General features: G+C 57.9%; 3 protein-coding genes across 11 annotated transcripts; 1 reads left to right on the plus strand and 2 right to left on the minus strand.

Moving 5' to 3' along the window:
* Nucleotides 1–1,723: 1,723 nt before the first annotated feature.
* On the plus strand, nucleotides 1,724–12,818 carry DBNL (drebrin like). 5 transcript variants are annotated; one of them, XM_037040992.1, is made up of 13 exons: nucleotides 1,725–1,871; nucleotides 6,056–6,111; nucleotides 7,278–7,390; nucleotides 7,822–7,896; nucleotides 8,739–8,885; nucleotides 9,609–9,686; nucleotides 9,907–10,043; nucleotides 10,127–10,175; nucleotides 10,451–10,541; nucleotides 10,998–11,093; nucleotides 11,202–11,314; nucleotides 11,577–11,673; nucleotides 12,070–12,818. In XM_037040992.1, the coding sequence occupies exons 1-13, from the start codon at nucleotides 1,789–1,791 to the stop codon at nucleotides 12,207–12,209; spliced, it is 1,275 nt and encodes a 424-aa protein (XP_036896887.1). In that variant the 5' UTR covers nucleotides 1,725–1,788; the 3' UTR covers nucleotides 12,210–12,818. The 5 variants fall into 5 exon arrangements, with proteins under 5 accessions (XP_036896885.1, XP_036896887.1, XP_036896888.1 ...); XM_037040993.1 differs by having other exon boundaries at nucleotides 10,130–10,175; XM_037040990.1 differs by having other exon boundaries at nucleotides 1,724–1,871; nucleotides 9,913–10,043; nucleotides 10,998–11,314.
* A 247-nt stretch (nucleotides 12,819–13,065) lies between these two features.
* PGAM2 (phosphoglycerate mutase 2) lies at nucleotides 13,066–15,844 on the minus strand. Its single transcript, XM_037040994.1, has 3 exons — nucleotides 15,011–15,844; nucleotides 14,732–14,912; nucleotides 13,066–13,290 (listed from the first exon to the last, which is right to left on the minus strand). Exons 1-3 carry the CDS (start codon nucleotides 15,422–15,424, stop codon nucleotides 13,124–13,126), a joined length of 762 nt encoding a protein of 253 aa, XP_036896889.1. The 5' UTR covers nucleotides 15,425–15,844; the 3' UTR covers nucleotides 13,066–13,123.
* Nucleotides 15,845–16,787: 943 nt separating this feature from the next.
* Nucleotides 16,788–25,856, minus strand: POLM (DNA polymerase mu). Of its 5 annotated transcripts, none has more exons than XM_037040984.1 (11): nucleotides 25,153–25,855; nucleotides 24,779–24,959; nucleotides 24,022–24,120; nucleotides 23,705–23,875; nucleotides 20,563–20,634; nucleotides 19,206–19,329; nucleotides 18,288–18,420; nucleotides 18,077–18,179; nucleotides 17,768–17,983; nucleotides 17,616–17,699; nucleotides 16,788–17,464 (listed from the first exon to the last, which is right to left on the minus strand). In XM_037040984.1, exons 1-11 carry the CDS (start codon nucleotides 25,323–25,325, stop codon nucleotides 17,378–17,380), a joined length of 1,443 nt encoding a protein of 480 aa, XP_036896879.1. In that variant the 5' UTR covers nucleotides 25,326–25,855; the 3' UTR covers nucleotides 16,788–17,377. The 5 variants fall into 5 exon arrangements, with proteins under 5 accessions (XP_036896879.1, XP_036896880.1, XP_036896878.1 ...); XM_037040985.1 differs by having other exon boundaries at nucleotides 19,206–19,326; nucleotides 25,153–25,854; XM_037040983.1 differs by having other exon boundaries at nucleotides 17,768–18,179; nucleotides 19,206–19,326; nucleotides 25,153–25,856.
* Between the last annotated feature and the right edge of the window lie 1,355 nt (nucleotides 25,857–27,211).

Genomic DNA, 27,211 nt, shown 5'->3' on the forward strand with positions numbered 1-27,211 from the left:
GGGGGGAAATGGGACAACTGTAATAGCATAATCAATAAAATATATATTTTTTAAAAAGAATATGGCAAAGGGTCTAATATCCTGACCAAGGATAAGACGCCACAATGCAAATGTCCCAAGCCTGGCAACTCAGAGCTGAGAATATGTCCACACCACCTCACTGAAGGTGCTCAAGGAGAGGAGGTTTCTGTCTCTGAAATTCAGGAGACAGTCTCCTTAAGTGCCAGAGTGACAGGTGCTTGCAGGATAGCACCTGTCCTGAGGTCTGCTTCTGGTACCCAGTCGGGGGGGGGGGGGCAAAGAAGCCTCAAGATCAGCGTGGGCCCCTTTTCTGTCCTGCCACACCAGCCACTCCTTCCTGTGCCTCTTGTCACTGTAACACATGCTTCCTCCGGGCAGCGCTGCCTAAGGGCTGGGCCTGGATTCAGTCTAGTCATGCATGCTGGTCCTTCCAGGCGTGGAGGACAGGGCAGGCAGCACCCTGTGGCGGCAGGAGTGCTCCCTTGCCTACTGTCCAGTCCTTCCTGGCCAGTCTGCTGGTCTCCTTGTCCCCACCCAGGTTTCCCCCTATTGAGATTTTATTAATAAAATCACAAAGCTATAAAGAATCCGCAAAACTTGGACTGGCTGGTGTAGCTCAGTGGATTGAGCACGGGCCTGCGAACCAAAAGCTCACGATTCAATTCCCAGTCAGGGCATTTGCCTGGGTTGCAGGCCAGTTCCCAGCGGGGGACGTATGAGAGGCAACCATACATTGATATTTCTCTTCCTCTCTCCTTCCCTTCCCCTCTAAAGATTTTACTTATTTATCTTTGGCCTCTCTGAGGCCTTGTGAACGGCTAGGTGGCCGGGAACTGGGAATGGACGCCCTCCTGTTCGCCCTGATCCAGATTCGGACCCTGCAGCGCCCTCCGCAGGACCTGCATCCCAGTTGGGGCTGGGGACTCCGCTCGCCCACTGACTGCCGCTGCGACTTCCACTTATTGTGCAGCGAAAACAAGTTTCCCATTTAGTGCAGAAGTGATGACTTCATTTCTCTACCTCTGTGGTGATGGGACCACCTGCAGCCAGAACAAAGACGTCATCCCGGTGGTTTTGAGAAATGGTTTGCCTGGTAATTGACACTTCTGCTATAAATAGCCATCAGTCCTGGCAGGTGTGGCTCAGTGGACTGAGCACGGGCTGTGAACCAAAGGGTCGCCAGTTAGATTCCCAGCTTGGGTGGAGGGCCAGCTCCATACATTGATGTTTCTCTCCCTGTCTTTCTCCCTCCCTTCCCCTCTCTAAAGATACAAAATAATAATAAATAGCTATCCTTCCTCATGGATGGCTTCGGTCTGAATGGTTGTCTCCTCGGACTCAGACTGAATTCCCGGGTGCCAGGCGAGGATGCCCAGGGCCGAGTTCGCTGGTGGTGGAGTGGAGTCGCGCAGCTTTCCCTCTCCCGGCGGCCCATTGATTCACCTCCAACTTTTGCTGAGGATCCACGCAGAGACCCGGGGGCCCCACGCGCAGGAGACTGTCGGGACCCCAGATTCTGCAGCAGGAGCGGAAACTGTGACCCGAGTCCGAAGAGGGCGCGCACGCGCTCTGAGCAGCATCACCCCACAGCGGCCCTGCCAGATCTCTCCGCGGGGTCCCTCTGCCGGGTCCCCTAGGAGCGTCACCACGCTCGCTGCGCCCCACCCACCCGAGACCCGGGAGTCGCAGCCCCGCCCACCTGCGTCCGCTTCCGGCCGGTGGAGGCGGGTCGGGCCGGAAGCGGCGGCTAGAGAGCTAGGCTGGGCCATGGCTGCAAACCTGAGCCGGAACGGACCGGCGCTGCAGGAGGCGTACCTGCGCGTGGTCACCGAGAAGTCCCCGACCGACTGGTGAGCGCCGAGGCAGGCTGGGGCGGGCAGGGGCCGGGCAGAGGCCGGGCGGGGAAGCCAAGGGGCGCGACCCTCGCAGCCACGGGCAGATCGGGACTCACCTGCGTGCCCCACACCTGCGCCGTGTCCTGATAGGTGCTGTCCCAACCTTGTCGCAGCTTGCCCCGCCGCGCGTGACCGCCCCCCCCCCCGCCCCCAGGGCCGCTCCATCTCTCGATCTGCGCTTCTGTGAGGGACTCTGTGCCTGGCTACCCTTGGTGGCTTCGCCAGGTTCTGCTTTGCTGCCCGGGACCTCGCAATCTCCCTGAGAAAGCGGAAGCCACGCCCGGCTTGTTGCAAACGCTGCGTCCCGGGACGGGCCTCAGAGCGGCCTTCGGGCTGGCTGGCTGCAGGAACAACACCCCTGTTCCCAGAGGCGTCAGACTAGGGGGTTCTCTCTGCGTATGGATTTCAGAACCTCCCTTCATCCAAGGGAGCCCCTTTCTTTCGGGAGCCTCAGGGAGATGAGTGTCTCACGGCTCGGGCTGCCGTCATCTGTGCGCCTCCTCGTGCGTTCTGTGCTAGGTGGCCGTGGTTAGGGCCCCTCAGGAGGATAATGGGGCTTCACGGCCCTGCAGTCCTGGTCCGAGGGCTCTGGCATGACCCAGGCAGTCCTGCTTAGGGTCAGTTCACTGTTCTGCAGCTAGTGGTGGCTGTGGGTGGGAATGCTCTGTCACTGTCCGGTTCGCTTGAGCCATTTTCATTGACTGGTTTCGAGCACTCTCGGTTGTAAGAAATGCTGAGCAGGGAAGGCTTGGATGACCGGTTTAGGAGAGCAGAGCCGGCAAGTGTGACTGCGCTCCTGGGACTGGCCCCCACTTGTCAGGTGCTGCTGCTTTCTCACCTCTGCTTTCCCTGGTGCCCAGTACAGTGACTTTTGTCCCGTGTACCATTGTGACACTGAGGGAGTCAGGGCCTTTCACTGCCTTCAGCCCAGGTCTTGTGGGCAAGACCTTGGTAACAGCAGTGCCTGATCTGCACGCTCCTGCCCTGCCGGGGCTTGCCATTGGGGCTCCGAGTGGCACTGGGCCATGCTATGCAGGACAACCAGGTGGTGCGGCCTCTGTCCGGAAAGCATCTCTTCTATCAGGGAATGGTGTCTGGTAACTGGCAGTCTCTCCCCATCTCTTCTTTTCGATCAGTCCTCAGGAAGTACACCCACACACCTAGTACTGTTATTTCTTTCAGGGGGGCGTCCAGATGTCCGCCCCCACCCTCCTCTGTTCTCTGGCAGCCTTCCAACCTCTGATGACGTTCTAAACCTCGCCAGCAGCATCTCTACACACATCCCATTTCCACTGGACTAGAACCTGGAAGCATCACCGCTCTGTAGTCCCTCCCCATTAGAGTTGACCAAACCTGGAAGATTCCTGGGTGTCCTGCCCAGCCTTCCCTCCAGGCCTCTCTCTCTCTCTCTGTCCTCAATCTTCTCAGGACTGTCCCTGGTCAGGGGAGATGTCGTTCAGGCCTCCCATGTTTCAGCCTGGCCTTGGGCTGCTTCCAGGAGCTGCCTGCTACCACCCCATGGTCTCTCTGCCCTCAGGAGGGCAACAAGCCTCCTCTTTCCTCCCACCTGGTCAGTGCACCCACCTCTCCAGCCTCAGCAGCATGGGCCCCCGGCCTCTGCCCCGTCAACAGATACCACGTGGCAGGTCCGCACTCACTATGATCACTTCCTCACCTGTAACGCTGCAGTGACTTCTCATCACTCTTTCCATAAAGGCCAGGCTCCTCGTCTGGCTGACAGGCTCTGACAGCCACTCCCACCTCCACGCCTGTGCCCCTGCCCCCATTTGCCACACTGCTGCCCTTTTTCTCTTCCTCAAACCTGCAGGCTGGTTCCTCCTCGGAGCCTTTGCTCTGGCTGCTTCCTCTGCTGGAGCATGCCTCCTTTTCGTCCCAGGGGCCCCTCCACAGCTCGGGTCCCAGCGCCGAGGTGGCCCTCTTGCAGGCCTTCTTCACTGCCTCACTCCCTGGCTGCAGGCATATTCCCCAGACCCAGGCCAGCACCCCGCTGGTTTTGTGTCACCTTTCTCTCTTTTCCAGAAGGGGCAGGGGGGTTCCTGTCCCCCTGTCTCTTTCCCTGGTGCAGGGTTGTGGTGCATAGTAGATGCTCAGGTAAAGGACTGACCAAGGGGGACAAGAAAGGTGGTATCAGAGCAAGAGGTGGTGTCTGATGTAGGTGCAGTGTGGGCAATCTTGGATGGGGTCCTGAAGCGAGGTGGGACGAGAGCAGCCACATCAGCTCTGCGCCTGGGGTCTTCCTCTTGGATCTCTCTGGTCCTTCTTCCCTAGAGCATGGCCTGGGCCCAGCTCCCACAGCCCTGGCACCCAGGCCAATGTGTGTGTACTTTCTATGTCCCGTTGGCGGGGGTGTACTCGGCCCTGTGTTCCACCCCCCCAAGCAGCAGATTCTTTGCATGTGCATTTGGAAGGAAGGACTGACATACGAAATGCTGGTGCCCTACGTGTGTCGTGCCCAAGCCAGAGCACCATTTTTCTCACGTTGATATGGAAAAGGGCTGGGTTAATGGGTCATGGGAAGGAGCCTCTGGGGAGGGTGGGACCCTCGAATGGCCCCGGGAGAAGAGGAAGAGGTCAGAAGGTGGGTGGCTGATACGGAGCTTGGCTTTCAGTAGCTGCTGGATCCCTTCTCTTTTTCTTTTTCTTTTTTTCCTTAGAGAAAGAGAGAAACATTGATTTGTTGTTCCACTTATTTATGTATTCATTGGTTGATTCTTTTTTTTTTTTGTCCTCACCCAAGGACATGCTTACTGATTTGAGAGGCGGGGGTAGGGAGAAAGAGAAAAACATGGACTGAGGACCAAACCCAAAACTGGCAAATGGGGACAACGCTCCAACCAACTGAGCTACTGAGCCAGGCTTCTGGGACCCTTCATACAGAGCTGGGCTGAGCAGCCCTTTTGTCCCTGCTGCTTGTCCAGTGTCTCTCTCTTCTGTGTCTTCAGGAGGAAGGGGCTTCTTTCCTGCAGCAGGAGGGCAGCCAGGACTCTGAGCAGCAGGGAGGAGGCGACGGTGAGACCAGGTTTCCCTTTGATTTGCTGTCCAGTCAGTGGTCAGCCAGGGCCTGGGGCTGTAGTCAGTGCTGGTGGCTACACTGCTGGGAAGCCACCTCATCCAGAATGTTCTCCCCAAGGTCCACTGCCTACCAGGTCTTCTTTCTCCATTTCTCGCCTTCCATATTGTTTCTCCTCTCCTGGGAAACTTGTTCTTTCCTGGCAGCCTGTCCTCCCTGTCAACCAGGTCCCCTGGGCTAGGGTCAGATCTCCTTTTTTTCCATCTTTCTAGGGCACAGGCCACTCTGCCCAGTGGTGTCAGCAAGGCCATCAGGAAGCCAAGTGGAAGCTGATTAGGTTCCTGTCAGACTGTTTACCCTGGGGCCCCCGGCTGGCTGGCTCAGCAGGCCTGTGCTCCAAAGTAACCCTTGTTCTTGTCGAGTGCCCTTCCCTAGCTATGTCCATGTTTAATGAAATCTACCCTAGTTCCTAAACGTCTCTGGGACACCAGTTTTTAACCCCAAATCTGTTCCAGAAGTGTCACAAATAATTAGTCTTGCAGGAAAAGAGGTGAGGCTCTGGTTGATTCAGATCTCACCCCACCAGGAGCCTGCCCCTGAAGACCCAACATCATACTGGGTGATGGCCCTCGTGGTTTGTGGTGCTGCACAGCCTGGGAAGGTCTGTGTTTGCCAGGGCAGTCCCTACCCAGACAGACCTGCCCTGCCAATGCTGCAGGCTCTGGCGCTGGTTCCTCCTTCTTGCTTCTCCTTGAGGTGTTTCAGGTTCAGGAATGTGCGGGTGTCTTTGTCTTCTCGAATTCACATGCCTGGTAGCCAGGTGAGCGTCTCAGAAATGAATGTGTAAAATGTTGCCATGAAACTGTACAGCTTAGTTTTCCTCAAAGTACATGTGCCCACCCACCGCCCCATCATAGGTTTATCACTCACAGGCCCTGTGGTCAGTCAGGCCAGTGCCATTTCAGCATCCGAGCTGAGAAGGCCGCGCTTCAGCAAGCCCAGCAGGTCATAGGGGCCTGTGTCGGCCCGCAGTGGCTCCGTGCTGAGCTCCTGGGGCGAGGGCAGAGGATACCACTCACTGGCTTCAGGCCCCGCCTGTCTATTGCAGGGCTCTCTTCACCTACGAAGGCAACAGCAATGACATCCGTGTGGCTGGCACTGGGGGTGAGTACAGCCGAGTGAGGAGCCGAGCAGGCTCTGCGGGGAGAGAGCATAACTGTCATGGCTCCGGCTCAGGTGGCAGTTGGACCGTCACAGTGGGAGGAGGGGGCTTCAGTCAGTGTCAGCAACGAGGCTTTCTTGGAACATGGAACAAGCAGAATGGGGGGTTGCAGGTGTTTCCAAGTGAAAGTAAGTCCTCCTTGGTGTCCTTGGCTGGAGGTGCAAGGTAGTGCTGCCCGGCATTGTAGCTGGGAGAGCTGAGAGGAGCGTGGGACGCTCCCCACTTACAGTCCTGGGCTGGTAGAAGAGGCGGGGCAGGCATACCCTCCTGCTGCCCACACCCCTGTGGACCCAGTACACGCAGCTGTGCACACCATCAGTGCATGTAGTGACCTGAAAACACTGCTCGGGTACAGGGCGGCAGAGGTCTCTGCAGGGAACACAGGCCAGCCAGCCAAGGTCCTAAGAATGGTGGGGTATAGTCTGTGGCACCCCAACTCTCTGTGCTCAGGGCCAGCTCACCTGACCTGAGCCAGGCATAACCTGGTCACCCAGTGACTGCTCGCCACCCACATGGTCTTGGTGACTTGGTGGAGAGCCCCCACTCTGGAGGGCCTTCCCCGATGGTGCTCTTTCTAGAAGGACTGCCACCACAGTGGTCTCAAGTGCACTGCAATGCCCTTAGGCAGCAGTTGCAGAGTTCAGCATCTTCAGTCCCTGACTGCATAGACCATTTGAAAGGCTGATGAGGGCAGCAAGGCCCAGTGCAGGCAGGGTCAGGAGACAGCGGCCTGGCAGCCCCTCCTGTGCCCTGCTCCCTCCCTCAGAGTCTGGCAGCTGAGCCTGTGCAAGACGTTCCCATCTGCCCACGGTGCTCCAGGGGCCCCATAGTCTGAGCAGGCAGCTGGGCAGGGGTCCTTGGGGGGGGCCCAGGCCACGGAAGCCTTGTTGCAGAGGGGCCTTCCTTTTCACAGCTGGGTGCCTGGGCTGTGCTGGAAATGACACTGCCATTTTACAGTGATGGTGTGTAGACTGGTGTGAGTGAAAGCCACCAGCGGGTGGGCTGGCCCAGGGCCTCCTTCTGGTGCAGGCAGCTCCCTGTCCTGGTGGACGAGGTGCTGGGTGGTCAGGGGTGCCTGGCGCCTCTGACACCCCCACGGCTGCTGCAGAGGGCGGCCTGGAGGAGATGGTGGAGGAGCTCAACAGTGGGAAGGTGATGTACGCGTTCTGCAGGGTGAAGGACCCCAACTCCGGCCTGCCCAAGTTCGTCCTCGTCAACTGGGTACGTGCACCTGGGGACTCCAGGGCTCCTCTCCGGGGAGGCTTGAGGACAGCTCGCAGCAGATAGGTTAGTTCATTGTGGCCCAAAGGTGCCTGGGACCTTGGCCACTCAGAATTTACCCTCAGAGCCCAGAGTTACGCCCACAAGGTGAAGTACCAGTGGTCACTGGACACCTGTGTGCTCATCCCCTGAGGGAGCAGAGGGCTGGGAGGAGGGCCAGGGACTCTGCCAGTGCGGAATGGGGCAGGGCTTGGGACAAGGGGCTTCTCAGGTGCCCCCACCACCTCCGTGACTCAGAGGTGGGCCACCTGGTCCTGGGCTTTGCGGTGGCTAATTTCTCCTTCTGGGGACACAGGGAAGCTGTGAGCCCCCGGGAGGGCAGTGACTGTGAGAAGTGGGTGGCGGGTCATGCAGGGTGTGTTGTGTTGCAGACAGGGGAGGGCGTGAACGATGCGAGGAAGGGCGTGTGCGCCAACCACGTCAGCACCATGGCCGGCTTCCTGAAGGTGAGAGCCGCACCTATAGGGCCTCGCAGTTCCCTGGGCCGAGTGCCCGAGTGAGGGAGTGGGGCCTGCAGCCAGCATCAGGAGTGGGTGCACACCCTGTGCTTTGTCTGGGCCCTGGGTGTGACTGATGCTGCTGTGCTGCTCTTGCCTGGGTGTGGCCCCGGGGGTGGGGGTTGGGGGCAGGATGAAGGGCTGCCAGGGCCCCGGGTGCAGCTGCTCCTGGGTGGGGCCGGCCTCCCACATGCTGCGCACACTCAGCAGTGTCCTTGGGATTTGAGGGTGGGGGGTGCCATGCCCTGAGTAGCAGGTCTCATCTGACGCGTTCCTTTCTGCCTGTGTCTGTGTGTCAGCCATAAAGGGAGCCTTGTGTGGTTTCCAGGGCATTTGTCATCACGTGTCAGGTGACTGCATTCTAGGTCACTGGCAGGGAGACTCAGAACTTCAATTTCTCATTCTGCCAACACTTCTTCAGATCTGCCTCAGTTTCTCCATTTAAGAGCTAAAGGGAGGGTCCCAGGCTGACTGGGTGCTGAGCGACAGTGTGTGTGGCCACAGGCCTGGCTTAGCAGACCAGGCTCCCATAGAAAACACGCTTGTTCCCAGGTGTCTGTCAAGTTTAATGGTCATTGATTAGAAAGAAACCCTCTAGCACCTGAGCCATCTGGTGAAGGGCTGGGCCACAGAATGTGCCATGGGCTGCAACAGCCCCACACACAGGCTGGCACAGGCAGGCGCATTTGCATGGTTCCCTGAAGGATCTCCTGAGCCTCCACAGACCGGGTGTGTGGCCTGTCCCCGCCTGGAGCTGCAGTGCCTTCCCTGACACGTAGCTCTCGCTGCAGGGGGCCCACGTGACCATCAATGCGAGGGCCGAGGAAGATGTAGAGCCCGAGTGCATCATGCAGAAGGTGGCCAGGGCCTCAGGTGCCAACTACACCTTCCACAGAGAGAGCGGCCGCTTCCAGGACACAGGCCCCCAGGCTCCAGTGGTGAGTGCTGCTTGTCCTGGGGGCCAGGGCACTTCCCAGGGTCCAAACCAGCTGCCTGCTCCCCCTGCTCCCCTACCTCGGCCCGTGCTTCCCTGTGGGCTGGCTCCCCTGCCTGGCTTCAAGCCCCAGAGCCAGATTGAGGCACAGATGGCAACTCACGGCTGACGGGAGCCGGAGCCACATGCAGTTGGCATCAGGAGCAGCCCTCGACCCCTACTTCTGATTTGACAGACTGTCCTGGAGCCTCTGGTGCTGGCTGTGTGTGGTTAGGGGCTCCCTGCAGGAATAGCTCATACACCCTCAAGGTCATGGCACCAGCGAGTCCTCCATGACCCTGGGTGGTGGCCCCCGTGGAAGAACTTCAAGTAGCGGGCAGGGCAGGCCCCATGGTGTGGGCAGACACATGCAGGCCTGGTGCTGGGTGGGGAGCTGAATCCACTGACACAAAGTAGGTGTCCATGGGGATGTGGTAGGTGCTGTGTGGTGGTCTGCTGTGCGGCTGGTGGACCAGCCTTGTAGCAATGGCCCCTGGCCAGAGGTCAGCCTCACACCTTCCTGGGCTCTACCCACAGGGCCTGGTGCAACCAGAGACCCACCTGCTCAGCAGTGTCTGTTTTGCTGTCAGCCTCTGTCAGGTGACAGGGCTGAGGGACACTGCACCCACCAGGCGCTGTCCCCATAGCTCCTGCTGTTGGCCCAGCACTGCGTCCCCTGTCCCCACAGGGCTCTGTGTACCAGAAGACCAATGCCGTGTCTGAGATCAAGAGGGTCGGCAAAGACAGCTTCTGGGCCAAAGCGGAGGTCAGTACAGTGGGCCCGCCGGCATCATGGGTGTGTGGGGGGAGGCCGGCTTGCACCAGGTGAGCAGTGAGTGTTTTCCTCGCTGTCTCTGCTTTCTCATGAGCTCTGAGAGCCATGCTCTGGTTGGTGCCATGCACAGCCGAGCACCCCAGAGAGAGAGGCCAGGAGTGTCACTCAAGCCACCGCTGTACTGGGTGGGGGCTGAGCGCACTCCCTGCAGGTGGAGGAGGAGGAGCGGAGGGCTGCGGAGAAGCGCCGGGCAGAGCAGGAGCGGCAACAGCTTGAGCAGGAGCTGCGGGAGCGGGAGCTGCGGGAGGCCGCCCGCCGGGAGCAGCGCTACCAGGAACAAGGCCAGAGGTGCGCCAGCAGGGAGGTGGGGCTGCCCTCGGGGGTCAGGGGTTCAGCAGGTAGAGGCTCAGCTGTGCCCTCTGCCTTCCCAGCAGGAAGTATGAGCACCAGGAAGTGGTTTCTAGGAGCAGAGAGGAGCAGGTGAGACCCAGAGGGCCTGTGGCACGTGGCATGGCGTGGTGGCACCCGGGGGAGCTGCCGTGGCCTGAGGAGGTGCCTGGGGTCCTGAAGCAGCTGGGGCAGGTGGGGACCTGGGTACATCAGAGGTGGCCTTAGAGAGGGCCATGAAGGGCAGAAATTCCCAGCGTGGCCCTCAGCCCAGTCCTGGGAAGCCTGTGAGCCCCCACTGCTATGGGGCCAGGCAGGCTGCAGGCTTCTGGGTTCCCGCCCATGTGGGGTCTGTGTGTGATCCCCAGGAGCCTACTCAGCAGTCAGCTCACCCACGGGAGATTTTCAAGCAGAAGGAGAGAGCCTTGTCTACCACAGCCACTTCTAGCCCCCAGCCAGGTGAGATGCTCTCTGTGCCCCCTGGGAGTCACAAGGTGGTGATAGAGACAAGTGAGCCAGGAGAGCCTGTACACCTGCGACCAGCTTGTGGGAAGGGACCCAGGTGTTCCCTCCTGCCCCTGACCTTGTCCTGTAGAGATCTGGAGGGAAGGACTGGAGACCCCGTAGCCCTGTCCAGCTTGCACTGGGCTGTCACCTGGGTCCTGGGGCCACCATCATTCACCTCTCTGGCCCTGAAAGGACATAGGACTAGTCCTCCAGGCCAGCTCTCTCATACTGCATGTGCCCCAGAGGGGCTGCTGAGAGCGTGAGGGGTGTGCATGCTATCCCCACACCTCCCCGTGTGCAGCCACTGCCCTAGCACACGCCCACCCTCTGGGCAGGGCACAGAGAAGTCAGGGGCTCCTTGGTCTTCTGTCTCCTGCTGTGAGATGCCCTATCATTGTCGGTTTGCAGGCAAACTGAGGAGCCCCTTCCTGCAGAAGCAGCTCACCCAGCCAGAGAGCCCCCTTGGCAGGGAGTCAACTCACGCCACCTCAAGGCCCAGGGCAGGCAAGACTCTCTGCTGCTCTGTGGGGGCCAGGGTGGGGGAGGCGGGGTGGTGGTGGTGGTGTCCTCTCCCCTCCCCAGGGCCAGAGCCAACGGCATCCTCCTGTACAGGCCTCCATGAGGAGCCAGTGCCCAGCGCCCCTGCTGGCCCAGTGCAGGCAGAAGAGGAGGCTGTGTATGAGGAGCCTCCAGAGCAGGAGACTCTCTACGAGGAGCCCCCGATGGTAAGTTCCTTGCAGCAGGGCAGAGCTATGAGGGCCTGTGCCCTCACACAGCCTCCTGGGCCTCCCCTGTGAGGTTCACTCCCTGCGGGTTGTCTGGAGCTGCTTGTGCAACAAGACGTGTGGCAAGCGCCGTTGTGTGGGAAGGGTGGGTGGGGAGCACCCTCACCCCCACATGCCATGCCCTCCCTGCCGCTTGACGGGAGCCCTGCCGGGCTGGCCAAGGTAACCAGGACCCGACTTCTTTCCTATCTATCCATGCCAGATGCAGCAGCCAGACGCCGGCTCTGTGCACGTGGGCCGCTACTCGGGGCCCAGTGGGAAGGGGCTCTGTGCCCGGGCCCTGTATGACTACCAAGCAGGTAATGTGCCTCCGAGACCACAGAGCCTAGGACAGGAGCTGGTTCTCGGGGTCCTGGCGGGGCTGCCCCAGGGGGTGTCAGAAGGACGGGAGGATGAGAAAGGGGTCCTTGCTGACCACAGTGTTGATCCCAGTTGCCAGCCTAGTTGTAGAGCCTGGAGGTGGGAGCACAGAGGCAGCTCTGGGTGGTGGCCTCAGGGCACAGGCTGACATAGGGAAGGAAGTACTGTCTCCAGCCTTTTGCTGGAGAGCAAGCCCAGAGCCAGACCCTGCAGGAAGGTGTGTTGGGGGAAAGGCCACTGGAGCAGCTTTGGGACAGGCTGGGCTGGGGGCTGGTGCTGGGTCTACCAGGACCCCTGAGCCCCTAGTGCAGTGTCTGGGCTCACCCTCCTTACAGCTGATGAGACCGAGATCTCCTTTGACCCTGAGAACCTCATCACGGGCATCGAGGTGATTGATGAAGGCTGGTGGCGCGGCTACGGGCCCGACGGCCACTTTGGCATGTTTCCTGCCAACTACGTGGAGCTCATTGAGTGAAAGCCTGCCTCCCCTATGCCCATGGGGCCTCGTGGCTGGAGGAGGCAGCGTGATGGCTGCACACAACACTCTTCCAGGAACAGGCCTCAGAGGCAGCAAAAACCTGGGCACCCCACACACGCTTCCTGAAGCCCCAGCTGGCGGGGCACCTGCCTTTTTCCTGTTCCTCGAAGCCACCACTGTCGAACCTAGGGACTGTCGACTCAGCAGTCTGGGAGCAAAGTCAGGGTCAGGCTGCAGGACCTGGTCTTCCTAGGCCCTGCTTGGTGCTCCGGCTGCTCTATTGCTCTGCATGGGCTGTGGGCCGTGTGTGGCAGGACATGGACAACAGGGCCTGTCTGGGTGTAGAAGCACTCTGGCCTGCTGCCTTTCTCAGGTCCCGGCCCACCACCATGTCGGGTCAGAATTGCCCCACACGGGCCCCAGCTCTGATACGCCCTCTTGTAGCCTCACAGACCCATGGGGAACAAGCCCTTCCCAGTGTCTGGCAGGGGTGGCGGGTTGGGGTAGGGTGTGTGTGTGCATGCATGCACGCACACAAGTACGCACCACCCTGGCCTGACCAGCTGCAGTGACCTGAAAGAGGCATAAAGATTCAGATGTGAGTGACATGAGCCTCCTGCACTTAGTTCCCTGGGAGGGGCCAAGGGCTCAGGGTGCTACTTCCTGTAGGGGTAGCCGAGGACAACCCATCAAAAGGCAGTGGGTTCCTGACTACTGCGCTTATTCACTGTGGGGACAGCTTGGTCACTGGGACTCAACCTGGGTGATCCCAGGCACCTGGTCTTCGGTTTGGGGGGTCACTATAGGGACTTGTCAGGAGTCACCTGATAGCCAAGGGTGGGAGGCCATGGGCATGCGGGCCACACTGAACTCAGGTGGGGGGAAGGGCCTTTATTGCCAGATCCCACTCGTCACTTGGCCTTGCCCTGAGCAGCCACGGCTGCCATTGCCTGGCGGACGGTCTCCTCATCACCCAGGAACCGCATGGGCTTGGTGGGCTTCAGGGCCTGGTCCAGCTCGTAGACGATGGGGATCCCCGTGGGCAGGTTTAGCTCCATGATGGCCTGGTCAGACATCCCTGCACCAGAGAAACCACAGGCCCTCAGCCCCTCCTGGCCCAGCCACCAGGCAGCAGCTGCTCTTGGTTCAGCAGGCTCTGTGACATTTCCAAGCCATGGCTGCTCAGCCAGGCTCAGCCCTCCCTCCCCAGCAGCCAGGCCGAGAACTGTGCCTGCAGAAGGTCAAGGCAGAGCCGAGGCCTCGGGTAACAGAAATAGCCACCCAAACTGAGGGTTGCTGTGCCATGGGCCCAGGCCTGGGCCCAGTGTGACCTCTGGCCAGATGGAGAATGTCTGGGCTTAGGCAGGGTGCTAACCATTTGGTTCTGAGGGGTGCTTAGCTGGGGCACCCTGAGCAGAGGAATAGGGGTACTCAAGAAGTGGGGTGAGTGAGGGACAGCAGGGTGGCCAGGAGGCTCTGCCAAGTGGAAAGCACTGTTTTCTGAGGAAACTTGACCCACCAGCCTCCTGCAATCCCCAGCCTGGAATAGCTCACCCTTTGATATTTCCCCGAGTTCCCTGGGCAGTGGAAGCCCTGAGGCATATTCACAGTGTGCTGAGAAGCATGTAGGCTGTAGAAACCCCAGGAAGGGGGCATGGAACATGGCCTGCCCACCCCCTGGGTCCAGCACCTGCTATAAGGTGTCTGTGTGGACCTGGCATTCTGGGGCGGATGGGCTGGCCAGTCCTCAGGGGGCCTGCCTGTCTGCTCTGGCCAGCTGCCCATCAACCTGCAGGGGCAGGAGGTTTAGGGCCTCTGCCTTCCGCTCTCCCTGACCCCACAAGCTTGAAGGCCACTCAGGTGCTTACAGACTCTCCTGCTGCCTGAAAGCCCTGGAGCCCACATCCTGTCCCTGCCTAGCTACAGGCCAGGGTCTCCAGGCTACCATTCCACCCTGCATCCTTTAGAGTGGTCTTCCCTCTGCCTGGAGGGGTGAAACTGTGGGTAGGGCTCTGCTCTGGGCCCCCTTCCAGCAGCCAGGGGAGCCACGAGTTGCCTTAGGGTGGTTGAAGTCCTGAAAGTGATGTGACTTGACCAGGGATACACAGCAAAGCAAGACTGGGAGCCAGCCGTCCTGACTGGGTAACTTGGCAAGGCACCACTCCCAGCATCCCCCACCCCCTTGCCCAGGGCTCGCCTCCAGGAAGCTGGGCCAGACCCATGCCTTAGGCCCTGTGCAGGGCCTGGCCCAGGGTCAGAGGTGGCCAGTGTTTTCACCTTAGTCTTCATAAGGAAACTCCATAGTGTCTCAGGACACATGGAAATGAAACCCAGATTCTACAAACTGTGTCTCAGTTTGTCCAACCCTCCCAGTTGAATTGTTTGAAAATCCAACCTCAGCACTGGCATTGGCTATGCCACCTCAGCCAGGTGGTGGGCACTTGAGATGAGCAGGACAGGCCCCACGGCTCACGTTGCCCTGCCCGTCTGCCCCCACAGCCCTCCTGGGGTGACCTCACCTTCCAGGTGCTTGACAATGCCACGCAGGCTGTTCCCGTGGGCTGCGATGAGCACTCTCTTGCCAGCCTTGATCTGGGGGGCAATCTCCTCGTTCCAGAAGGGCAGGGCCCGGGCGATGGTGTCCTTGAGGCTCTCGCAGGTAGGCAGCTCACCGGGCTTCAGGCCGGCATACCGACGCTCCTGGGGGCATCTGTAGGTCACATCCAAGACAGCCCCCTACCCCCCTTTCCAGCGGCCCCTGCCCCCAGTCCTTCCCTCTGGCTCCCCAAGCTGCCCACCTTGCTGATGGTGCTGTAGTAGGGGTGCTTCTCATCCATGGGGGGTGGCGGGATGTCAAAAGAGCGCCTCCAGATCTTCACCTGCTCCTCTCCATGCTTGGCGGCTGTCTCTGCCTTGTTGAGGCCCGTGAGACCCCCATAGTGCCGCTCGTTGAGACGCCAGGTACGCACCACAGGCAGCCACATCTGGTCCGTGCCATCCAGGATGGTCCAGAGGGTGCGGATGGCCCGCTTCAGCACTGATGTGTAGCAGATGTCGAACTCCATCTTGGCTTCCTTGATGGCCTGGGCCCCCCTCTGGGCCTCCTGGGCCCCCTTCTCACTCAGCTCTGCATCGAACCAGCCGCAGAAACGGTTCTCCTGGTTCCAGGTGCTCTCACCATGCCGGACCATCACAAGGCGGTGAGTGGACATGGCTGCGGTGGCGGGGACCGTGGCAGGTTCCGGACGAGGACAGCTGCCTGCTCTGTGCCACTACCTTATAACAGTCCACCCCAGCCCCCACCCTGGCCAACTGCCAATGGGCATTCCAGGCCCAGGCCCAACAGGCGGCAGCAGGTGGCCAGTAGCAAAGCCTTTCGGGGAGGATGGGCTGAGAGAGCGACTTAAAATAGTCACAGCCACTAGTCCCCAGTTGAGCCCAGGCTGGGGTGTTGCCAGGCAAGGCTGGGCAGGAAGGGCAGACGTCCTGGTCTCGATGAGCCCGAGAGGTGGATGCTAGTAGAGAAGGCTCATCAGGGAAAGGCTCCCCAAGTGTGGGACTCCAGCCCCATCAACCCCTCCTCCCAGGGGGCCCAATGCAAAAATGTCAGCTTTCTCCTCATCACTCAGCCAGGGAGAAGCCTGCATGTCCGTGAGGAGACACCTGGAATCAAGGGATGCTTGTATGCACATGTGTCTGTGCACCTGTATCTGCCTCTGTGTGAATGGGCATGTGTGTGTTTCACACATGTGACTCCTGTGGCTCTGCTCACCCGAGTGGGAGCTACATATCAGGACAGGGGCTCCCTCAGGAGTGTGACCCTCCCCTGGCCCTGCATGTGGTGGCCCTGTGCCCCAGCTCTACCCACGGGAGGAGCCCTGCAGGAGCCAGTGGCCAGCAGCTGGGCTCAGAAGGGCTGCAACAGCATCTCTCTAGTCCAGTTGGGCTAGGGGACCAGCCGGGGGCTGCAGCCCTGGGGAGACATGTGGCCTTGCAGGAGGGCAGCAGGCAGCAGTGTGAGCAAAGGGCTGAGGCCAAGGCGGGCAGAATGTTGCCAGGACAACCAGGGAGCTGGAGGCCTGGCTTCCTGGGCCAGAGGGGAGCAGGGGTCCCTTCTCTGCTCTTGGGTCCCTTTGTCAAGGTCTCATCAACATCTGCCCCATTCTCCCACCCAACCTGCCTTCACCCAAGCCAGGCTCGCCCCTTCCAGCTGAAGCCATCTTTAGAAAGCAAAAGTAATCCAAGATTTGTGCCCCTGAGAGGCCTCCAGCATCAGAGGGGCTGGCTGTCAGGTGCGTGCCCACCTTAGCACATAGGCAGACCAAGGCTGGGGCTAGGCCCAGGGCTTCTGCATTCACTTTTGGGGCACACGGGCCACAGGGACAGGGGTTGTGAGGAAACCAAGTCACAGATGCGCCCTCCTCCCATCCTACTGCCCCAGTGACCACACCCTCCCCTACCAGGAGGCCAGCAAGGGGTCAGCCACTACCTCGAGACTTGGGCCTGAGCACGAATCGTGCCTCCTCCTGCACGCTGCCCACCCGGACACAGCCCTATGTGCAGAGTCACATGAAGTCCACCAAGAGGTGATTATATTTAATACAACGTACACCAAGCTTCCACAATACAAAAATCAACTGTATACCTACACATCACCAATGAACAATCAGAAGATAAAATGAACAAAATTCCACTTAAGTAACATCAAAAGAATAAAATGGGAATAAATTTAACAGAGATGCAAAACTTACATTCTAAAAACTGTAAAACATCAACAAAACTAAAGAAGATCCAAATGAGTGGAAAGGCACCCCAGGTCATGGACTGCCTGAGGGGCAGTGCCCCTCTGCGGCTCTGCAGACTCAGAGCAACCTCTACCCAAGTCCTGAATGACTCCCCAGCTCACCAACAGGTATGGGGCAGACCAGCCAGCCCCACCCAGCAGCACTTTCAGAAGACAGCCTGGTTTGCTCAGTGTGCTCACCTCATTGTGTCCTGGTGGGCTGTGTGTGAGGGAGTGGGGCTAACATGGGGGGCTCCACCCAGGAGGGTGAGGGCTGGGGCAGTGTCTTCAGCCTGCAGACGGTCAGTGGCTTGGGGCATCCGTGGGCCTGGCTGGCTGAGCAGCCCCCTTTCCCAGAGTGTCACAGGGCTGGCAGAGGGGCTCAGGCGTTTCTCTGCTCTGGGGGAAGGTAAGCAAGGCCCAGGTGCCTGAAGATGTCTTCCTCTGCAGCTGCACGAAAAAGTGTCTTCTGCAATGAGAGGGTGAGCCTTGATGTCTGGGACCCTTCAGCCATGGCGGGTTCCCTGAGAAAGGTGAGGAAAGCCCTCCTAGGGTGGGGTACCCCTCAGGGCCCTGTCTGTGGGTTCCAGGCTCCCCCACCTCCTGCCCTGGCAACACACCTGCTTGGGGTCAAACAGCCCATGGCTGTTCAGCCAAAGCCCCCTCTCCTTTCGGCTGAATTGGCGAAGCTCCCGCTCAAAATGCTAGGGAAAGCAAGGAGTCAGCAGGGCTGCAGCCTGGGCTTGGATGGCCCCAGCAGCTCACTGCCTACCTTGGAACCAGTCCAGCCCAGCAGGGCAAAGGGGAACTGGCTGATGGGAGCCACCACCAGGTCCACGCGCACAGCCTTCCAGGCAGCCCCTGGGGGTCTTGGCAGGCGGAAAATGCAGAAACTCCGCTCAAAGGTGTCCATGGTGTGACTCCTCTGGGTCAGATGGGTGGGGTCTCTGCTGCGGCTGAGCTGGTGCTGCTGGTACAGGACAAGGCCCTGTGGGGTGGGTGGGGGGCGGGGCATGATGGGCACTCTCCAAGCCCTGGGAGGGCAGGACCCAGCAGCACCCTCAGGAGGGGCAGCCCTCACCTGTTGCTTCAAGGAACATATCACTCTGAGCAGCAGCCCTACCTCCTGGCCCTCCTGGGGGTGGGTGATGAGCAAGTCCACGTCGTGGCCCTGCAACTTCCCCCTGAGAGGCAGGTCTGAATTTCAGGCTGGCCCAGGCCCTTCAGAGCAGGGAGGCCCACCTCAGCAGCCCACCTTGGAGCTGAGCCAGAGCCAACCTCAGGCCCCTTACCTCCGGAAGCCACCAGCCAGCGTGACGGTGGCCCCAGGAAGGGCCTGCACCACGGCTGTCTCCACCACCTGCTGGAGGGCCTCTGCGTCAGGCCGCTGCACCGGCATGCTCAGGTCCCAGTGGTGCTGGAGTCCTGCAGGCAACACGGACCTCCCGACCAACCTGCCCACCATTTCTCTCCACTATCCCCTCCTCCCTCTTAAACATCAGTCCTCCTGCTGAAAGGATTGAAAGAGACAACAGAGGTCCCTGTGCCCTAAGGCCAGCTGCCCCCACGGAAGTCCTGAGACTGCTGAGCCAGAGCCCGCCAATGCCTCGTCCTCCCAGCAATGCAGTGGGGCCAGGAGCCGACAGAGGACATGAGGAACCAGCGCCACTGCTGGGGGACAAGCACCACTTCAGCCTGAGTGCATGGCTACCTGTCAGGAATTGCTGCCCCTCCACCCATAGCAGGAGGGCTTCGAGTGGGCGGTGGCAGCTGCTGGCAGCCACAGTGAACGCTGGCTCCCAGAGGTGCTTGCAGCCTCCCACCCTTCACAGAGAACAACAGGGAGGTGGGACTCAAACCCAGGCCTAACCAGCTCTAAAGGTACTGTCCTTCCTACTGCACAGGTCCCTGCACCATTGGCCGGCAGGCCAGAACACTGAGCACATGCTATTCAGGAGTAAGAGGCCCAGGCCTGGTCCAGTCCGAGTCTAGCCAGGAGGTCCTGATGTCACATTAGTGGCTGTGACCATCACTGTCCACCATGGGTCCTGACTGCAGCTGGTGGGGCCCCAGAAAGCCCTCCATAGATGCCACCTCCCACTGGGTCACTCTGCCCCAATGCCCACAGAGGCAGCCTCAGCACTGGGTATGGGAAAAGCACAGACTCAAGTGCTCTGGGGGGCCTGAGGCGAAGCCTCCTTGAGGGTCACCTGCTTTCTGCTGCTCAGTCAGTCTCTGCACCTGCCCCCGGACGTCATCCAATGTCCGTAGCCCTTCCCGGTACCAACGGTCAGCAGTTCGTACTCCGACCCCGAAGATCTGGGTGAACAGCTGCTGGGAGGGTGGGCATAGCCTGGTCAGGCCCCGGCTCCCTAGGAATGGTTTCCCCCAGCATGTGTGCAGCTTCTGCCTCCAGCAGTGATCTGACCACATGTCCTGTCCTTCACACATGCAAACACGACAGGCTGGAGGGAATGCAGGCCTGGGCGACTCCCCCACAGCTTGCCTCACTGCCCAGCCATCGGTCGGTCCACAGACACCTGAGCGGGGTGGGGGAGGTGGTGGCCCTCCTGGAGCCGACCTCTCCCAGGGTGACTTTCTGTCTCCCACAGCCCTCCCTGGTGGAGGCAGTAAAGTGTGGTAGGAGCACCTTTGGGGGCCAGGCCAGACTGGTGGGGGCAGTGGCAGCAGAGGAGGTGCCCAAGCCCTGCTTCCTACAGACCAGACCTGCTACAGACTGCCCCCCGGGCTGTGTGGACCCCCCTTCATCCCCTTAGCCAACAGCATGGGCTGGGTCACTGTCACCAACAGAGTCCTCCCAGAAAAAGTGCAGAGAATAAGCCAATGGCATTGTTTATAAAAGTAAGTAATTGTTAACATACTTCCCTACAGGTTTGAATGCCTCCCGGGACATGGGGTGCCCAGGAGGAGGAGGCAGATGGCCCTGTCCTCTGTCCATGCTTCCCCACTCCCCAGCTCCTCAGTTGCCCCCACACCCCATTTGCCACCTACCTGAGCCCCTCCATCTTTCATACATGGCTCCTCCTGTCCTTGACTCCCCCCATCCTCACAACACCTGGCAAACCCCCAGGGAGGCCCCACGGCCCCACAGGTCACCCATCCGACGACCTCCAGCACAAAAGCAAGGTGTCACAGCTGCAGGACAGGGTACTGGGGCACAGGCAGCTCTGCATCAGACCCGAGGTAAGAGGGCAGAGGAGGGACGTGCTGTGGATGCGGGTGCAATGACCCGGAGACATCAGAACATGAGGTCAGGAGGACAGAACAGTGCACCGCAAGCAGCCAGAACTCAGTTGTCCCTGGGGCACATTTGCCAGGCGCTCTGCTTAAGGTGACAGAATAGGTAGCACTGCAGACTATTCCATCAACAAGGACAAGTAGAGCTGAGTGATCTAGAACACTCTTGTGCTCAAAACAAATTTCTCCTCATGGTCTGCTTGGCTGCCTCACACATATCAGACTTCCTGAGACTGCCTGACCCCAGGCAGTTCCTTTTGGAGAGCGATGAGGGGCTGTGAGCCCCGCTGGGGTCTGCCCTGTGCATACCTTCATGCTCTGGTACCTTTCTGAGAGCCGGACTCTCTCCACCTCCTCACACATTCCGTGGTCCAGCAGCTCCTGTGGCCAAGACAAACCAAAGCCCAGCCTGACCACAGAGCAGAGCAGGGATGGGGCCAAGGACCCACTGACCCCACCCTCAGCGGGGGGCTCTGAAGGGAGGGACTTGAAAATGGAGATTGTCCCCCAAAGCTTCTGGCCTCATCTCTCAGGTAAGTCCCAGTATATGTAAACACTTCCTTTTCAAAACAGAGGTGACGGACTTCCGGCCAAGATGGGAGGCGTAGGTAGACACACTGCCTCCTCACACAACCAAAAGAAGGACAACAATTTAAAAACAAAAACCACCAGACACTGAAATACAGAACAGGCTGACAGTGACCAGAGGGAAGAGGGGAGGGAATTTCAGGAGAAAAGGGGAAGGGTTTACAGGAACAAGTAGAAAGGACACATGGACAAAAACTAGGAAGGGGGTGGAAATGGGAGGGAGGTAGGGAGGGCTGAGGGGGTGGGCTGGGATGGAAGTAAAAGAAAACGGTACTTAAACAACGATTAAAATAAAATAAACAGAACCAACAGAAAATCAAGCTGTATGGAAGTCCAACAACTAAGGAGTTAAAGAAGAAACACTCATCCAGACCTATAAGAGGGGTGGAGACAGACAGCCAGGTGGAGAGGACTCTCGGCAAAGTGGTGGTGGAGGCTGGTGGAGCCTGTGGTCCCACATTCACATGCGGATAAACTGGGAGGAACACCTGGGGAACAAGACAGACCTCACAACCCAGTGTCCCAACAGGGAAATAAAGCCTCAAACCACTGATTGAAAACACCTGTGTGGGTTGAGGCTGCAGCAGGAGAAAATTCCCAGCCTCACAGGAGAGTTCACTGGAGAGACCCACAGGGTGTTAGAACCTACACAAACCCACCCACCTGGGAATCAGCACCAGAAGGGCCCACTTTGCTTGTGGGAAGTGGGGGAAGTGACTGAAATCCAGCAGAGAGAGAAGAAAGCACCACTGTTCCCTCTCGACCTCTTTCCCACAGACAGCGTCACAACACAGAGACCTGGGTTGCCTGCCCTGGTGAACACCTAAGGCTCCGCCCTTCATACATAACAGGTGCGTCAAGACAAAAAAAAGAGTGGCCCAAAGGAAAGAACAGATCAAAGCTCTAGAAAAAATACAACTAAGCTATGAAGAGATAGCCAACCTATCAGATGCACAGTTCAAAACACTGGTAATCAGGATGCTCACAGGATTGGTTGAATTTGATCACAAATTAGATGAAAAAAGGCAATGCTAAGTGAAATAAAGGAAAATATACAGGGAACCAATATACAGGGAAGGAAACTGGGACTCTAATAAATGGTGTAAACCAGAAGGAAGAAAGAAATATTCAACCAGAAAAGAATGAAGAAACAAGAATTCAAAAAAATGAGGAGAGGCTTAGGAACCTCCAGGACATCTTTAAATGTTCCAACATCCAAATTATAGGGGTACCAGGAGAAGAGGAAGAGCAACAAATTGAAAACTTATTTCAACAAATAATGAAGGAGAACTTCCCCAATCTGGCAAAGGAAATAGACTTCCAGGAAATCCAAGAAGCTCAGAGAGTCCCAAAGAAGTTGGACCCAAGAAGGAACACACCAAGGCACATCATAATTACATTAGCCAAGCCAGGCAGTGAAAGACAAATACAATATGATATCACCTTTAACAGGAATCTAAACAACAAAACAAACAAGCAAGCCAAATGTAACCAAAGACACTGAAACACAGAACGTGTTGACAGGGTCCAGCGGGGAGAGGGGAGAGAATCACAGGGTAAAAGGGGAAGTGCTCACATGAACAAGTATAAAGGACACATGGACAATAACTAAGGTGGGGGGCAGAGATGGGAGGGAGGTGGGGAGCACTAGGGGAGGGCAGGGCTGGGAATACAAGAAAGAAAACTGTACTTGAACAAGAGTTAAATAAAAAAAAATTAAAAAAAATAATTACATTAGCCAAGATAAGGAGATAAAGATAAGGAGAGAATTTTAAAAGCAAGAGAAAAGAAGGCAGTTACCTATAAAGGAGTTCCCACAAGACTGTCAGCTGATTTCTCAAAAGAAACCTTATAGGCAAGAAGGGGCTGGAAAGAAGTATTCCAAGTCATGAAAGGCAAGGACCTACATCCAAGGTGACTCTATCCAGCAAAGCTTTCATTTAGAATGGAAGGGCAGATAAAGTGCTTCTCAGATGAAGTGAAGTTAAAGGAGTTCATCATCACCAAGCCCTTATTATATGAAATGTTAAAGGGACTTATCTAGGAAAAAAGATTAAAAAATGTGTAAAGTAAAATGACAGTAAACTTGCTGTTATTAACAACCACATCTAAAACAAAAACAAAAACAAAAGAAAACTAAGCAAACAACTAGAACAGGAACAGAACCACAGAAATGGAGATCACATGGAGCATTATCAAGAGGGGAATGGGAGGGGGAGAGAGGGGCAAAAGGTACAGAGAATAAGTAGCATAAATGGTAGGTAGAAAATAGACAGGAGGAGGTTAAGAATAGTATAGGAAATGTAGAAGCCAAAGAACTTATATGTATGACCCATGGACATGAACTAAAGGGGGGAATGTGGGTGGCAGGGGGTGTGCAGGGTGAAGGGGAATAAGACAACTGTAATAGCATAATCAAAATATATTAATAAAAATAAAATTAAAAAAACATAGGTGATGAATTCAATGCAACTTCCTTTAAATGCATAACTGAATTCAAAAGTCTCATTTGTTATGATGTCCTGTCCCAGTGACATGGACAAAACCCCAACTTTCCTCAAATACTCTGCACTTAAAACTTGTGCCCAGCTTGGCTTCTTGCCACATCCCAGACAGTCTGGGAGGATGCCAGCAGGGCCAGCTACCGTCCTACAGCGGGAGTCCTCTCAGCCCCACCGGAGCAAGTGGTGCAGCCCTAACTTACATGTGGTGTCTGGGTGCAGGGAGGCTTGTGCCCTCCTGGGATCCTGCGATCTCCTCCCCGGCCAAGCTGAACCAGACCCACCTGCAGTCACTGGGCCCCGGCTCCTGGACACCCACTCGGGTTCACAAGTCTGCCTTGCTGAGGGTGGGGAGCACCTACCTGGACGACCCTGCGGGAATGTTCTCCAAAGTGGGGCAATCCCTGCAGCTGGCTCAGGGCTGTGACCTGGCAGGGCAGCGCCTTGAGCACAGAGGCTGCTCTGCAGAAGGCAAGGAGGCAGCCCTCCTTGCCCTCGAAGCCCGCTGCTTCTGCCAACACCTCCAGAGCCTTCTGCAGGGAGGAGCCATTGTGAGTCGTGACAGCAGGACTGGTGGGAGCCTCACCCATCCCTCCAGCCCCAACCCACCTGCCCAAGGGTGGGACACAACAAGGCGAGGAGGGGAGTGCTCACAGGAGCAGGCGGGACCATGGCTCACCCAGAGGCTGGTATTGTGGTGTGTGAGGGGTGTGGGGCGCTGGCAGGCATAGGGTGGCATCCTCACTGGGCTGGGCAGCCTCTTCCTAGGCACAGCCTCCTAGGGATAGGCAATTAACAGACCACTTTGAGGTGCAGGGCTGGCAGCTCCTGAAGCCTCGCCTCTCCTGGGCAGTCACCTGGCGCTCTCCAGCACACAGGACAGAAGGAGCCGACTCTGATGGGACAGCACTACCAGAGGCCTGGGCCAAAGGCAGCACTGCCCTACAGAGCAAACTGACGATGATCCTTCAGGCCAGAGGGGTGGTAGTGACACTACCTGCCACCCTCATGGGGCACTTTTCCTGCAGAGGCACATGCCACATGTGCCCCACTGCCATGCCCCCCTCAGACAGGGACACTGAGGCCTCATGGCTCATAGGCCAGGCCAGGAGCCCTTGCCTGCCTCCCCTGTTTGGCTCACCCAGGATCCATGGGGAGAGGAAGAGGTCTCCTGCTGGCCCTTGGGTCATTGCACTTAGGGGTCACAGTCATGTGCTGGGTGAACAAGACAGGCCTAACTAAAGACACTAAGAACAAGTGGACCCAAGGAAGTATGCAGCAACAGTGAGAACAGGTAGTGGGCGGCCTGGCCGTAGGGGTGGAGACCTGTCTGCCAGCCTCCTCTGGACCCTGCTGCCTGCTACCTGTCTCAGCGGAGCTGCCCCCTACAGCAGGCCTTCCTCTGTGGCCCTATGCTCCTCCTCTGCCTAGCTCACCTCCAGGCAGTGCCGGCTCTCCACAGGGACTGGCTGCCCAGCTGCCATGCTCTCTGTGAACCAGCTGATGTCCAGCAGCGCTGGGCGGGCACAGCCTGGGGCCAGGGCTGCCCTTCTCTCCTGCCAGCAGATGGCCTCCTCCGCTGAAGTCTGCTCCATCACCACATGTGTCACTGCGGAGCTGGGCAGGAGGAAGAGAGAGTGAAGCCTGGAGCCCTTGCCCAGTGGGCCCGCCCTCCTCCCTGCCTCACTCCTCCTACAGGCCTTTGCTCTGTCTGGTGCACACCGTTCAGTCTTCACCTTCTCCGAGAGACCTGCCAGCCCCTTCTGGCGGCCCTCGCTGCCGGGCCGCGAGCTGCCGCACGACAACGCACCTGTAGGCGTCCAGCACGTGGAAGCCCTTGGACCGCGCCAGGCGGGTGAGGAAGGCCCGGCGGCTGCGGCCCATGCGCGGTTCCGCCAGGTAGATGGCGACGCCAGGGAAGTGCACTTCGGAGGAGAAGTTGCTGGTGTCCTCGACCCGTGCCCGCCGCCTTCGGGGGAGCATCGTGCCTAAGCCTCGGGCGGCGCCGGCAGAAGGCAGGCGGAAGGCAGCAGGGCCCAAAGGAAGGTGGAAGGAAGGCAGAAAGAAGGCGCGAGGAAAGGGGTAGGGGAAGTAGCCCGGGGCTTCACGCCCGGAGGCAGGCCCCGCCCCATGCAAATAAGGGCTTTGGTGGAGGTCCCAGGAGATTGGGTGTCCTGGTCGCTCGGCAAGAAGCCCCGCCTCTATGCAAATGGTTCAGAGGACTCGCCTTATATTTAAATTACTCTCAGGGAATTCGCATCCGCTCCTGGACCTCCGGGTCGAGAGAACTAATTGGCAAGGGGTCCCGGGTGGGCAGTCAGGGGCCGGTCCTCGGCGGGGTCGCTGGGGGCGGACCTAATGGTTTGACTCCGGCAGAGCCGCAGGCTGCAGAGACCTGGCGGCGGGGATCCCAGGACGGCGCAGCGGGGCAGACGCCGGAGCCTGAAATGTGCTGGTACCGCCGCTGCTTCCAGCTGAGAAGGTTTTCAGTTGATTTGCGTTGGGACAGCTGGCCCGCCCTCTGGAAAAATAGAAGTCTGTTGCCTCGGCCCCCACCCTCACTCCTTGACATTAAAATAAAATCCAGATGGGTCAAACCTTGAAATCTGAAAAAGAAACAGAGTACGTACTGGGAAGGCGATGAATGTTTTTATAGTCTAAATATTAAAATAAACCAGAAACACCGAAGGAGAAGAATGATAGATAAACGACTACACACAAATTTAAAATGTATTCGGGGAGCCCTGGCTGGTGTGGCTCAGTGGATGGAGCGCTGGCCTGCGAACCAAAGGGGTCGCTGGTTTGATTCCCAGGCAGGGCACATGCCTGGTTTGCCGGCCAGGTCCCCAGTAGGCAGCGCGAGAGGCAGCCACCCATTGATGTTTCCCTCTCTTCCTCCCTTCCCCTCTCTAAAAATAAAATATTTTTTAAAAGTAAAATATTTAATATTCAAACGTTAAAATTAAGAATCAAACCAGAGGGGAAAGTGACATATTTTGAAATTAAGTCTAATTCATGTAATTAAGAAATTGTCAGATAAATAAGGAAAAGGCAACAATCTAGTGGAAAGATTGGCAGGAGAAACAACGGGCAATCCACAGAAGACACATAGCTCATAAACTTATGCCATGTGTCCCAACCTGTCTAATCATTACAGAACTGAAAATACAACTGGGACTTCTTCTCCTGTTGCGTTGTCAAACATTTAAAAAATTGATCACACTTGTTGAAGGTGTAAGGGAATTGGCAATTTGTAGAAAGGACTTTTTGGAAATCAGTTTGAAATCATATCCAACAAAAACAAAAATCTCACCCAGCAATTCCTTTTCCAAGGTTGGGGTTGTGCTGAACGTGCTGATCAGGTCGGGAACACTGACGTCTGGGAACTACTGAATGTCTCTGTGTGTCTCACTCATTCTGAGGCCCTGTATTTGGATCTACAGGGCCTACACTGATCTCAGCAGTGTAGCCGTGCTCAGACAGGTGGGACAGCCAGGTGTGGCCCCTGTCCCAGCCCTCTCCTCCATCACCGTATGTGTGGTGGGCCCAGGACTCAGCCCCCCACACCAGCTCCCAGCCTGCCCTCCAGGGACCCAGGATACACTCCAGGATGCCAGAATTGTGACCTCTCCCTCACTGCCCCCTGCCATATCTCCTCTTGCCTTCAGGGAAGGAAAAGGGGGAGCTCCCAGGACCTCTCCCCCATCTGTGGGTCTCACCTCTCCAAGGGGAGCAGCCCCCTATCCCCTGAGACCATTTTCTTCAAATGCCCTCTGTCTCTGGCCAGGGCACCTGGCTTCTGTCCTGGGGTGGCAGAGGCAGCTTTTAATGGCTCATCACACCTGAGTACTTAAAACACCAGGCAACTT

The sequence above is a fragment of the Sturnira hondurensis genome, unplaced genomic scaffold (genome assembly GCF_014824575.4).
Source record: "Sturnira hondurensis isolate 20B ecotype Veracruz unplaced genomic scaffold, ASM1482457v3 Scaffold0002840, whole genome shotgun sequence".
Taxonomy (NCBI): domain Eukaryota; kingdom Metazoa; phylum Chordata; class Mammalia; order Chiroptera; family Phyllostomidae; genus Sturnira; species Sturnira hondurensis.